Source organism: Poecilia reticulata, chromosome 16, assembly GCF_904066995.2.
Source record: "Poecilia reticulata chromosome 16, P_reticulata-male-v2, whole genome shotgun sequence".
NCBI classification, from domain to species: Eukaryota; Metazoa; Chordata; class Actinopteri; order Cyprinodontiformes; family Poeciliidae; genus Poecilia; species Poecilia reticulata.
In genome coordinates this window covers 10131773-10144543 of record NC_088845.1, presented here as the reverse complement: position 1 = coordinate 10144543, position 12771 = coordinate 10131773, and the positions used below count along the sequence as shown (strand labels likewise).

General features: G+C 36.2%; 2 protein-coding genes across 2 annotated transcripts; one reads left to right on the top strand and one right to left on the bottom strand.

Annotated features, from left to right (window-relative positions):
• Positions 1-983: 983 nt before the first annotated feature.
• rhbdl2 (rhomboid, veinlet-like 2 (Drosophila)) lies at positions 984-8108 on the top strand. Its single transcript, XM_008431086.3, has 8 exons — positions 984-1908; positions 2935-3157; positions 4006-4154; positions 4827-4939; positions 5096-5196; positions 5513-5573; positions 5669-5730; positions 7092-8108. Exons 2-8 carry the CDS (start codon positions 2966-2968, stop codon positions 7269-7271), a joined length of 858 nt encoding a protein of 285 aa, XP_008429308.1. The 5' UTR covers positions 984-1908; positions 2935-2965; the 3' UTR covers positions 7272-8108.
• Positions 8109-10085: 1977 nt separating this feature from the next.
• LOC103477787 (c-Myc-binding protein) lies at positions 10086-12603 on the bottom strand. The gene is made up of 5 exons (XM_008431087.3): positions 12439-12603; positions 12224-12296; positions 11266-11314; positions 11017-11146; positions 10086-10501 (listed from the first exon to the last, which is right to left on the bottom strand). The coding sequence occupies exons 1-5, from the start codon at positions 12589-12591 to the stop codon at positions 10454-10456; spliced, it is 453 nt and encodes a 150-aa protein (XP_008429309.1). The 5' UTR covers positions 12592-12603; the 3' UTR covers positions 10086-10453.
• Between the last annotated feature and the right edge of the window lie 168 nt (positions 12604-12771).

The window sequence follows — 12771 nt, the reverse complement described above, 5'->3', positions numbered from 1 at the left end:
ACTGTAATTATTTACATTGGTTCTGTTGAAAATATTATTTAATTACTGTTAGCCTTCAGAAATCTAACCTCCAACTTGCCTTTTTCAAAGAGTTAACAGATCCACAAAATTAACTCTTCATGCCCCTCAACTTGTTCGTTACAAAAAACAAATGGCACATATTATCCGATACTAACACAAACCCATAGATGATTTGGAAATGCAAGTTTTCATTCCTTTTTTTTCTTTACCAGAAACCTAAAAAGTGAAGTATGCATTGGTGTCCTGCCATTATTGGTCAATATTCTGAACCATGTTTTGCTGCTGCATCGTTGCTCCAGCTTTATGTTTAAAGTTGTTGCCTTACTGTAAACTGAACCTCAAGTATTTTAGTCTATAATATATATTCACAAATGTTCTCCCTTTAGCTCCATGCATCTTCCCTGTTAACTATGATCAGTTTCCCACAGCAGGATGCTGCAAGGACCGTGGATTGGAGTGTGAATGGTATATTCAGGTTATTAGTTTTGCTCAGCACAAAACTTTGGCTCCTTCTGTAATGCTGTCTTTGCAAAACCTTACAGTTTAGGTGGATGTTTATGTCTATGTTTGATTATTTTTTGTAGAGTGCCCAATGAGAATCTGAATATTGTTTTATAACTTAGCTCTTTCTTGATATTTTTCACAGAATTTTCCTTGTCTTGTACATTTTTTGGTCTTCATAATGTGATTGTTTACTTTTTTCCCCCCTGACAAACCTCTGGGATCTTCATGGAACAGCTGCATTTATACTGGAATCAGAGGAATTGGAGTAAACCTTTATATATATGATTGAAATCACAATAAAATACAGTCAAAATTTTGACTTTTGCAAGACACAATCTATATTTGGCTTTTATTTTTATCATTTCTGCTTTTATTTGTTTACACCATTAATTTATCATACACACATTTTGTCCAATATATATTGTGCCTTTAAAATATGAAAAGGAAAATATAAAAAACTTAATATTGTAAAAGCCATTAATATTTTAAAGCAGAGGGCAAAATAGCAATATAAGTTATTGGGTTTTAGAAGTTGTACAATAAAGATTAGTCATCAAAGATCAAACTTCCGCACATCTCTTAAGCGTAAAAATCATTAACCAAATGTTGAAAAGTTAAGTTCAACTACTCCTGGGAAAAGGGATCGAAGCGCGTATACTCGAAGCATTTCCTCAAAATTTTGCTGCCAAGACAAAATTAGCAAAAATTGTAATTTGTTAGCCTTGTTAGAAAAAGGGTTAAAAACATTTAAACGTCCGTCATTCCTAATTAAGAGTTTTACTGCCACCATGTGGTACGCTTGAGTAGTTGCTGCATCATTAACACATTTGTGGTTTTAATTCACCGCATTATAATTTCTTAATTGTTGCGTAAACAATTAAAAAGTACGCCTTTCTTTTGGACGAGAGATGACCAATGCCCGTACATGACAAATATATTTGTACGCTTTTGTTTTTGCCGCCCTATGTGGTCCGTGACGTCACTGACCACAGGTGTGGCAACGGGAAACAGGTAAACGGTTGTAGACAGCACGACTGGGGTAGCACAGTCACTAGATGTCCTGCAAGCTGCGTTCAAGTGTCGGAAAGGAACCAGGAACGGCCGACACTCGTGATTTGTTTGTTCGGAGGAAGGAAGCGTCTTGGAGGGAGAAAAGAAAGCAAAGACTATAATTATCTCCGACCGATTTTTTGGTGCCCCTTTTCACTTGGGGCCAGGTCGAAAAAGAACGCGGTTCCGTAGGTCGTCTGAAACCACTGAGGGGTTGTGGTAGTCACTTGCTTTGTTTTTGTCTCGAGCTCAAATTTTACATTTGAATTATCGTGGGAACCTCTCACTGTTTTCTAATTGGAGCCAACAGACGAGGTCCTGCTGAAAGTTCAGGTGAGTTGGTCTCGCTTTGTTTTCTACCAGGAAGAGCCTAAAACAAAAGCGAGTTCTGTATATTTCTTTTTAAACGGCCATCCAACTTGGCGTCAATATTAGCATCATCAGCAGAGGAGAAGCTTAACAAACAGGAAATGCCTCAGCATGGGCAAAGCTACTGTAGGGAACAGGAGCAAAGCCGGGAGTTTCAGTTTTACAGTAAATAATATCCTTGTTAGAAGGATGCAAATCGTTTTACATGGTTTACTCAAGTGTTATAATTATTTACACTGAACCTCTTTTTAGTTATTAAATATCTTGTAAAAAAGTTACAATTAATCTCTTAAAGCAGTAATACAATAGTTATTTCACTTATCTGGAGCCTTGTTTACATTTTGAGTTCATAAAATAATTCCAGGTTTTCTCTCATTAGAAGTTTAATTAACTATAGATTTTTTTTTTTCACTTTTGAAATTTTTAAGATTAGTTCCCTTTTACTATAATGTCATTTGTGTTTAGATAAGCTTGTTAAGCACAGACATTTTCTTGTTCCTGATCCAGACTAGAACCTGGTTCTGGAAAAAGCAATTTTGTGAATAAATCCAATGTATCTTGATTTTAATAAACATATATTAAAATATATGTTTATATATTTTCAGATACAAAATTGACCTATTCCAATCTGATTAGTGGCAACATTATTAATAATTTCACTGATTGATCAGTTCAGTGAAACGCAAACAGCAACGTGGCCTCAACATGTAAAGTAGCCTTTTATATAACTAGTAATAAGAAATGTGTTATGACCGAGGCAATCCAAATAGTAATAAGATGAAATTGTAATGTAAAATTATTATTACTTGTTGTGAATAATGGACTCAAAACTGATACAAAAAGTGAGATATCCTGAATCAACACATGAAAAGGAAACATTTAGTTGATTTCTGTATGGCTTATTCCTGTTGTTTAGATAAGTAACTTATGCTCTTCCACCTCCTGTTTAAATGTCACGTAAAGGTAATTTTTTTTCCTCATGCATTTCAGAGCTTTGCAGTGAACGACTGTGGCAACAAAGATGGGTGACATTGACTACGAAGAGGCGGAGCAAGAGGACAACAATGAGCCGGAGCTAGATCAAGGGAAAGAGACGGGATGCTTTAGGAAGTTCCAGAATATGATCATCCCACCAGAGTTTCGGGACCGGTACATGCAACGCGCCAACTGCTGCCCACCTCCGATCTTCATCATTGGCATCAGTATTGCAGAGGTAGGCTGGGATAAAAATCCCCAAACTGGAAAGTTCTCCGGCGGCTTTAAATGTTAACATCTGTGCTGCTTCCTTCTGACGTCCTAACTCATGAAGTTTACTGCAGTAGCATGATCTCACGCTAATAAATGCTAGAAAAGTCAGGCCTTTGCTATAAATATCACACACAGAGTTGGGTAGGGTAGCTGCAAATTGTATTGAAGTAAAATAAGTGTAACTTTAATTTACTGAAGTAACTATAGAAAGGGTAACCCGAATTTATACACAAATCAAAGTAGGGTATAAAACTACTCCTAGAAGTACATTTTCACCAAAAGGTTATTGAAGTAAATGTAACTCATTTCTATCCACATCTGATTATGTATGTAATACATAACAGCAAATTCTGGAAGATTTGCTGTTGAATTCATGTATAGTTCCACTTTTATTTACAAGGATAAATAGGAGGTGACACAGAGGTCTGCCTGAGTAAGAATAAATACAAAAGAAAATCTTATATCGATATTCTTACATAAAATTAGTATTGTCTAAAAATATAAAGAGCTCACTCCTTTTTATCTACGTCTTTTCACCGTTTAAAACGTTGATAATTGCTGGATTTGCAATATGTTGGAGTGCTAGTCTCTCAGTGTGCAGCGTTTTGTAAACAGTTCCAGGACATCTGTGAGAACACTGTTGGGAGTAATCTTGAAAGGCCCCCACATTTTAGTTAAACAAACCTCAGTGAGTCTGTTTCCCTCCTGCTGTCATGTCATCACAGCTGTTTTGCATTCAGTTTTGCTCCTGATGTATTAATTTTGTAAAGTTTTAAAAATATTATTGCGTGTCCACTGCTTGTTCTTCCATAGCTGGCAGTGTTTATCTACTATGCCGTGTGGAAGCCTCATAAGCAGTGGGTGACCCTGGATCAAAGCCTCTGGAAAAGTCCTCTCACCTACGATCCTGCCAAAAGACAGGAAGCATGGCGGTTCTTTTCCTACATGTTCGTCCACGCTGGGTGAGGATAGTCAGACATTTTAAAATACTTCAAAGATGAAGTGACAGTTTCACTAAACGGTGAGGAAGTGCAAAACCACCCTCAGTTTTCATCTCCTTAGGATTATATCAGTGTTATATCTGTGCAACGGCTTTTGGACTTTAGACATCATTTACACTATAAAGGAGGAATATTAGTGAAACAAATATATATATATATATATATATATATATATATATAACACCATAATATCTCGTGAGTACAAGCCACACAGGAAAACCAAGCATATTTACCAAGCAGGAAAATGCATTAGCTAATAGTTCATCGGATGCTGTCTTTTGGGCTAGCTGCTTTGCTTAGCACTAGGACTGGATGAAAAACTTACAAGTGATTCAATATCAATAGTTATTGATTTATTTTCTGATTAGATTATTGCAGTTCAGTGAAAATGTATAAAATGATCAGTTGTTGTTGATCTGTTGCCCAGCCACACCCAGCAGCTGTTTTTCCAATGCAGGAAATTGACAGTAAGCGTTTACCGTTTAGTTAGACAAAGAGCTTGTCCACTATAGACACTCTGCTGTTGCAAAACAATTAAAACCACAAAAAAACTATCCTGTGTGGGATGAAGTCACATTTTTGTATCTGCATATTGGTTCAGTGTTTGTTAACCTGCAGCCTTTGTTTTTTCAGTGTGGGGCACATCTTCTGCAACTTAGTGATGCAGCTCTTGCTTGGGATCCCACTGGAAATGGTCCACAAAGGGCATGAAGTAGGATTTGTTTACCTGGCTGGTGTCCTCGCAGGTGAGCGTCGCCTTTCTCTAATTTATCTTGAGCTTCTCTTCTTCTGAAACAGGAAATAAAACCATTTTGTGCTGTTTAAAAATGTTTGAAGCCTGTTTTTCAAGTTTGAGTTAAAACTGTACGTCCTGTTGATTTTATCTGTGTGTTCCCCCCCAGGGTCTTTGGCCAGCTCCATCTTTGATCCTCTCACTGTTTTGGTTGGAGCTTCTGGGGGCGTTTATGCCCTGTACGGAGGTTATTTCATAAATGCAGTGGTGGTAAGTTGAGAAACAGCCTGACGGGAGGATTTGTTCACATTCTTCCATGTGGAAATTGCTTAAGGCAGGGGGAATTACATTTGAATCTTCTTTCGGCACAAAAGTCAGCTGAGGGAGATATTTCTGAATGCCGGTGAAAGGTGGTTTTTATCAACCACTCACTCTTGGGGACTGAATGCCATGCTTTTGTGATGAAACGTGAAAAAGTTACAGTAATTTCAATACTTTTGTGACACGGTGCACATTGTACTAAAGATAAACAAATGAACTTTTAGAGGAAATACCTTCATCTGATTTCCTTTCTTCCTTTTCACAGAATTTCAAACAGATGAAGCTTATTTTTGGAGTGGCTCGAATCCTCGCCATCGTTTCAATTGGTAGGTTCCCCTCCATTTTATTGTCAGTGTTCTTTTTAAATGTCTGGTAGTGCACAATCATTTGTAGCAATGATTTAACGCCGCTTTGTGTTCAGTTGTTGCAGATTTCAGCTATGCCTTGTACAGACGATTTGCCAATTTAGAGGGAGGTGTACAGGTAGGAAATCTACAGTGCAATGAATAACAAACCAGATATTTCTGAGTTTCCTCGGAAACAGAGGATCAAAAATACCCACACTGAGTATTTTTGTGACGAGCTGTCCTTCATGCAGTTGTATGCATACATGTATGCATGCATTTCTGCATACATCTGCATGAATTATGGTTTCAACTTGGTTGTGTAATAACCAAATTGATTCTTGGCTTCATGGCTACAAAAACACAAATGGTGTTTACTGAAAACTTGACTCCTAACCCCAGGGGTCCCCAAACTTTTTCCCTTCTCTGGTGGGGGGCCAGAGTCAGTTTGTAACAGAAAAGGTGTGACGATTGCAGGAGTGCCTAAATGTAAAAATGTATTGTTTTCCAGAAAGCACAATCAAATAACTCTCTCTGGGTTTTTCACAGAACAAAAGCCATAAAATGAATAATAACACTATTAATGAAATAAATAATAACCAAATAATCCTCTCTGGGTTCTTCACAGAAAAAAAATCCAGGAAGGATTATAGTCCGTATTTTCCGAACTATGAGCCGCACTGGACTATAAGCCACAACCCCAAATTTTTATTTATTAATTTTTTTAAACTAGTAAACATACACAAATAAGTCGCAGATATCTCTGCCTCTCCAGGTTTTCCACAACGATGCAGCAGTAGCAGCAGAGGGGGGCGGACACCCAACATTTGAGTCATAACAGGTCAATTGAATATCACATTTATTACGTTGAAAAAGAAAAAGTTGCCAAGATTTAACAGAACTGATTACGGTAGTTTCCGAACGGTAACTGCAACTGTAAAAGTGCTGATCCTTCGTGTTGCTACTAGCATGTGCTAAATGAAAATGTGCGCTTTCCTTCTTCTTCTTTAGATTTCAACGGCAGCTTGCATCCATTATTGTTGCACTACTGCCATAATGATCCCAGTATTATTTAAAAAAAAAACGAAAAATATTTTTTTTTCAACAACATTCTCACATTTCAATTCCCTATTAAAGCCTAATTCCGTTTTAATGGGCGCTTTTTTTTTTATTTCCAATTTTGACTTCCAATGATTCACTTCCTGCTAAAGAGACCCCTGGTGATGGAAGAAAAATCCACATATAAGCTGCTTATAGTCCGGAAAACACGGTATATGAAAAAAAATCTGAATGCTCTCTGGTATTGTTCAGGGGGCTGGACCAAATGTGGGCCGTAGTTTGGGGACCACTGCCTTACCCCCTCATCCATTTAGTTTATTGACTGTCTGTTAAACTTCCTGTGATTTTTAACTCAACATTTAGTGGAGTCACTAAATGTTTAGTGGCAGCTTTAGCCTAGAGGCCTGAACTGAAACCTGATTTTTATCATATTTTTTTCAGGTATCATTTGTGGCTCATTTGGGAGGAATAGTTGCTGGGCTGACTATCGGATACGTCTTCTTCATCAATTTCAATACGAAGCTGTGTAAAAACCCACTTTTCTGGATTTGCATATTGGGATATGCTGTCTTCATTATCTTTGCTGTGTTCTTCAACATCTTCATCTCTCCTGCATCGTAGAACTGGAGAAAATTTCACCTAATGTTTTGCTCAGGAGGCTTGTTTTGACTTGTCTTAAAAATCTTTGAGAATATCAACAAATTGTTTACCTTGATCTTGATGTGGATTTTCCAGTTTTAAAGCTTGTATTTTGACCTGGTGTATAATAGGGCAATTTAGTGGTGTCTCATAGAACTGCAAACACTATTGACAAAAAAGAGGTGTTTTGAATATTTAATCAAATCATGTTTTTTTCCAGATAAGATGTTCTTAATTTCCATGTACGGATTTGATGGAAACAATTGTTTGTTTTGTTTGCATCAACATTTCTCATCCAGTATTAACAAAACTCCTGTGAATATGAGTTATTCTTCACAAAATCACATTTTCAAAACTTAACACTAAAGTACTACAGAGCTTTTATCAACAGGTCTCATTTTATGCCTCATTTATTGTGCTGTATCCTGTTAAAGGAACAATGAAATATCCAGTAAGATGTAAAACAGATGGTGGACACACATCACTGCGTCCTAATACAGTTACCTCATGTGAACTTTGTAAACACATTTAAAAGTTAACTGTAATTTCTTTTGTTTTTTTCTAATATTTTCTGTAAGGGTGATAACTAAATACTAGCTTTAAAAATGGGATGGGGTATTTTTTAGGTTTGGTAATGTAGAAACATGATGTTTTAGAAGACATACCACTAATCTAAGAGGCCATGGAGACTTTCAAACTGAAGTCCAAATATGACTTTTGTTTGCTTTTGAATTTTCATGTCATGGTGTTCAAATAAAGTTAGTTTAATAGTGTTTTACAACCTGGCTTTCTGAAATAAAGCATTTTAAAGTTTCTTTACTAGATTGTTTTGTCTGATTATAGATTATCATCAATGTGTCAAGATACTTGTATTTTCATGTTGTAGTCATTTTTAATAACTATCTGTATAAATAAAGTTTGCAGTTTCTAAACTAAGCTCAATTATACTGAAAAAATGCATTTATCACATCTCTGGAAAAAGAGAAGGGTTAAAAAATAGAGACCATGTTTGTAATTTTTATGTAATTCTGTAAATGCTTCTGGAAACGAGATGTGCATAAATTACTTATCGACCAATTCTGTGCTGACATCAATAAAACATCCTGGGGCCAGACTAACACCCTGTACTTTGCTAATATAAATTTAAAGATTTAAGTGTATTTTGACATGATTCAAAATACACTCACTGGTCACTTCCATCAGTGACACCTAATGCAGGATTGCATCCTTTTCAGAATTGCCTTTCTGTAATATAGATATTAGAGAAATGCTTTAATGTCCATACAGACACAAGACATCATGCAACTCAAGAAGCCAGTATAAGATTATCTGAGCCTTGTGATATGGTACATTTTCCTACTGTAAGTAGCCGTTATTCTCCGACATGTAAAAGACATTTTTATCTATACAGCTGCCACCGATAGCGCAGCTGATGCAGCTCCAGGAAGGTGTCACATAAACACAAATACCGGGCCAGACGCAAGTCCTGTTCATCAGTTTCTGAGTTCATTCTCAAGGAAGAGTGCAGCAAAGAATCCAGGCTAAGAGTTCCTGAGAACACAAGACTACATACATAGGATCCAGTTTGGCAAACGTGCACCGGCAGTCCAACCCTCTGATTCCCTCCAACTACTGGTTTTGGATTTTTCTTTAGTACGTAAATACTTAACGTGTTATGTTTGAAATTGAAATTATTTGAAAATTGCTTTGTGTATTTACTCAAAAACAAATAATGCATAACATAGGCATGAGGCAGTTTCTGTAGATTTTCCTTCTTAAGCTGAACAGAGAAACAAATGTTCTAAACACAGAACAATTTAGAACATTTAGTTCATCTAGAAATTTGATTTGCCTGTTTTAACAAAACACTGGACTGCACTGATCTGTTAACATTTACCATCCAATCTGAATAGGATTGCTATAACGCATGCATGAAAAAAAAGATGAAGATTATCTTTAAACTCGAAACAGTTAAGACTAGTGAATGAAAAACTCTTATAGCTCCAGTTTATTCACAATATGTCTAAACCTGTAAAGTTAAAGGTCATGACCTATATACATCAGTGAGCTGTGAGGTTTTCTTGCTTGTTCACAGCTGTCCTTTCACACCTGTTTTTGTGTCTTTCTGGAAATGCTGGAGCGCATTAGAGCTTGTTCACAGATTAAGACATCAGGGATTTTTAAAACCTTTTCCTTTTTTATGGCTCAAGAAATGAAGCTTTTTATTTTTCTTAAATTATCAGTAAAATCAGCAAATAAGCCTTTGAAAATAATCACTTATCTAGAGGAGCTTCACTTTTTGAATTAAAAGTTCAAATCAGATTTTTAAAAATACATTGAGATGCAGCTGTACTTCTATCAAGAAGTCTGAAGTATTTGTTTTGTTTTATGGTAAATGTCAGTTATTTTTTTCAAATGAAAAGTTCAACATAAGTCAGTTTTTGTACAACCTCTTTGTACATCCCTGTGGAAATCTGAATTAGGGGCTCAACCCTCAGAGAAAGAGAAAGCTGGTATTGGACACTAAAAGCTGTGCAGTGAGGGTTTAAAAAAATAAGACTTCTGAGCATATTGGTAAGCAAATAGCAGAACATAGCTGTCCTCGATAGCAACAAACTTTTCTTCTGGAAAAAAATTAACCTCGTATAGAGCAAGACATACTTGGACCCTGACCGTTTTCACTTCTGTAGTTTAATGCATTATTGTTTCTGAATGCATTTTGTATGATCAATGATAGAAGATCAGGGTCAAAATATGGTTGGAGTATTCTACAGAAATGCAAATCGCCAGCAGAGCTAGAATAATTGAAGGTTTATTTTTCCCCTTCATGCCAGTTTCTGATCACTGGCTGCCTAAATCCAAAACATTAAACAATGTTACGTGTGTTCCCATTTCGAGGAGCAAAATAAATTGCACTCAAGGTGCCACACTTTGAACGTACTTTACAAAAGACTGAACACTCAGGAAAAATATATACAAACATATACAGAATAAGTTAGAATATAAGAAAAGAATAAAGTTGCGATTTACAGATAAACATCACAGCCACATAAAACATTCGGCTTTCACCTTTTACAGTGTCGTCCTATCTTTAAATTCAAACTGACAGCAGCATAAACAAATAATATGTTTTATCAAAACAAAGACGGGTTTGTTGTTGAAATCTAGTTAGCAGCGCCTCCATCTTCTGAAGCTGGTTCATATTGCTGCAGCTAGGAAGAAATCCCAAAAAAACACTGGTGTTAGCTTTTATTTCATTTGAACAATTACTGTAATCCTTTTTCATAATGAGAATCATTAGAATAAGAGAAAACATCCCATTTAAAGAGACAGGCATCAGAGCAGCACAAAAAACATGCAAACAATCCTGACACTCCATCCTGATTAAAACTGGGCCAATTATGGGAGGAGATTTTATAAGGGAGTTTATTATTTTTGATTACACCAATGTTGGTTCTGAAATCCATTTTTTATTCACTGATAAAGTCAAAAGATATTTTTTAAAAGCTATGAAAAAATAAACTACTGATGGAAACCAGCAAATGTCATTTGCACATAAAAAAAAACATGATGGATGAACTGTACTCATTGGAGTAAAATGTAAGAATACAGTGCTCTCTCTTGTGGACTGTGCTGGTACATTTTCATAACTATTCAGACCAATTATATAGAATGTTATTAGAAAAAAACCCCCAAACACACACACACAAAAAACAAGCAAACATACCCTTGCTTTGAGATCTTTGTTTTCCTCCTCCAGACATGCACATCTCTGTCTCAGGTCGTTCACTTCCTGCTGCAGAGCCTCCGTGTCTGCTGAAGTCAGGGGAACAGCACCAAGATGCTCCTTCACATATCTGGAAGGAGTTGGTTAAAGAATCTACAGGAAGCGAGTTCTCGACAAAAAATTTGAAATCGTTACCACACCAAAAGATAAATCATGGTGGCGAAATGAGAGGTGCATAAAGAAGGATACTCCAGAGCATTGGGAGGCTTCTCTTGTTGCTCATACAGAGACACAAACACTAAAAAGGACCAGAAGAAGGTTACAATATACAACTCTTGTTTCTTGGAAGACATGTTTACCTCACCTACCAAAACACTTCTTCATTTTATAAAGGAAAAAGGCTAATATAAAAGCAGTCAGTTATAACTGTGTTATTCTATTAAGGGTAGGCAAATGTGTATCATCTAAGCAATAGATGCTTGAAAACTGATCGTAAATTCAGGAAGTTTTAATAAATGCTATGAAATTTTAACTTTACATTTAATTTTGCATACTTTAAAAACTGTAGATTTTCTCTTATTTAAGTTGAAGCTATATTACGTTATAATTTGCATTCTTATTTATATATATATATATATATATATATATATATATATATATATATATATATATATATAAATAATTTCTTTTTTTTTTTTTTGCGTACACTGTAAAACTGGAATTTTTACTTATACAGTGAGAATTTCACATCGGCTCGTAGCCCAATTCTTGCTACAGTTTCGTTATTTAAACTATGAATTGTCCCTCCCCCCCCCCCCCCAAGTCTTGGTGACGACACATCTGCTCCTCTGGTTTGAATGCGTCTCTACTCAAACACACCTGAGTCCAATAATTTAATTAGACGGTCTCAGCATAGCCTACTGAGCGCTGTGCTCCACTACGCAGTGAATTATGTAAGGTTTAGAACGTCATCTTCTCATTGCAAAACTGGAAAAGTTTGCAAAAAATAAAGTGTACTAAAACTGTTGTTAAAGCTGTCGCTGTCAAATCTAAACAGTAAACATGACCAAGAGTCCTGCATAAATTACAAAACAAAAGAGCGTAGCGATGAAGAAGCGTGAGCATAGCCCATCTTGGCTTGCAACTCCATAATAAAAACCCAGAAGTTACAGTCTTTGTAGTGCACATAAAAAAATAAGCCACCCACCACTGGTGAGGCTGTCAACAACTCCAGTTTTTTCCAAATATCTTCTGAAATGTTCTCTCTTGGAGTCAGAGGCCTGTGGGAAGAGAACGTAGTAATTTAAAAGACATTATTTTACTTTGAAGCCTCCTGGCGTGCTAACAGCGCAGCTAGCGTGCAGGATTTCTAACATTTCTTCTTTACCTGGAGAAATATAAAGCGACATTAAAAACACTTACTCTATAATGCGCCATGATGATATCGGCTGTAAAGCTGACTGAATGCAAAGCTTGTATATTTAGTCTACCGCTTTGGTATCGAAGCGAATGGAAAAACAGGTAAAGTACCACCGGGTCGGTAAAGTTAACTTTCGTTTTAAGGGCTCCAAGCATACAGCTGCACTGAACTCAGTGCTGCCTTCATGTATCTCATGTAAAACGCAGCAGGTCCTCGTTTGTACAAAAGGAAAACCTTCATTAGATAAACTAAATAAATAAGATAAAACGGATTATTTGACGACTACAGTAAAATATTATAAAAAGACAGAACACTTTTAATAAAATCATAACAAA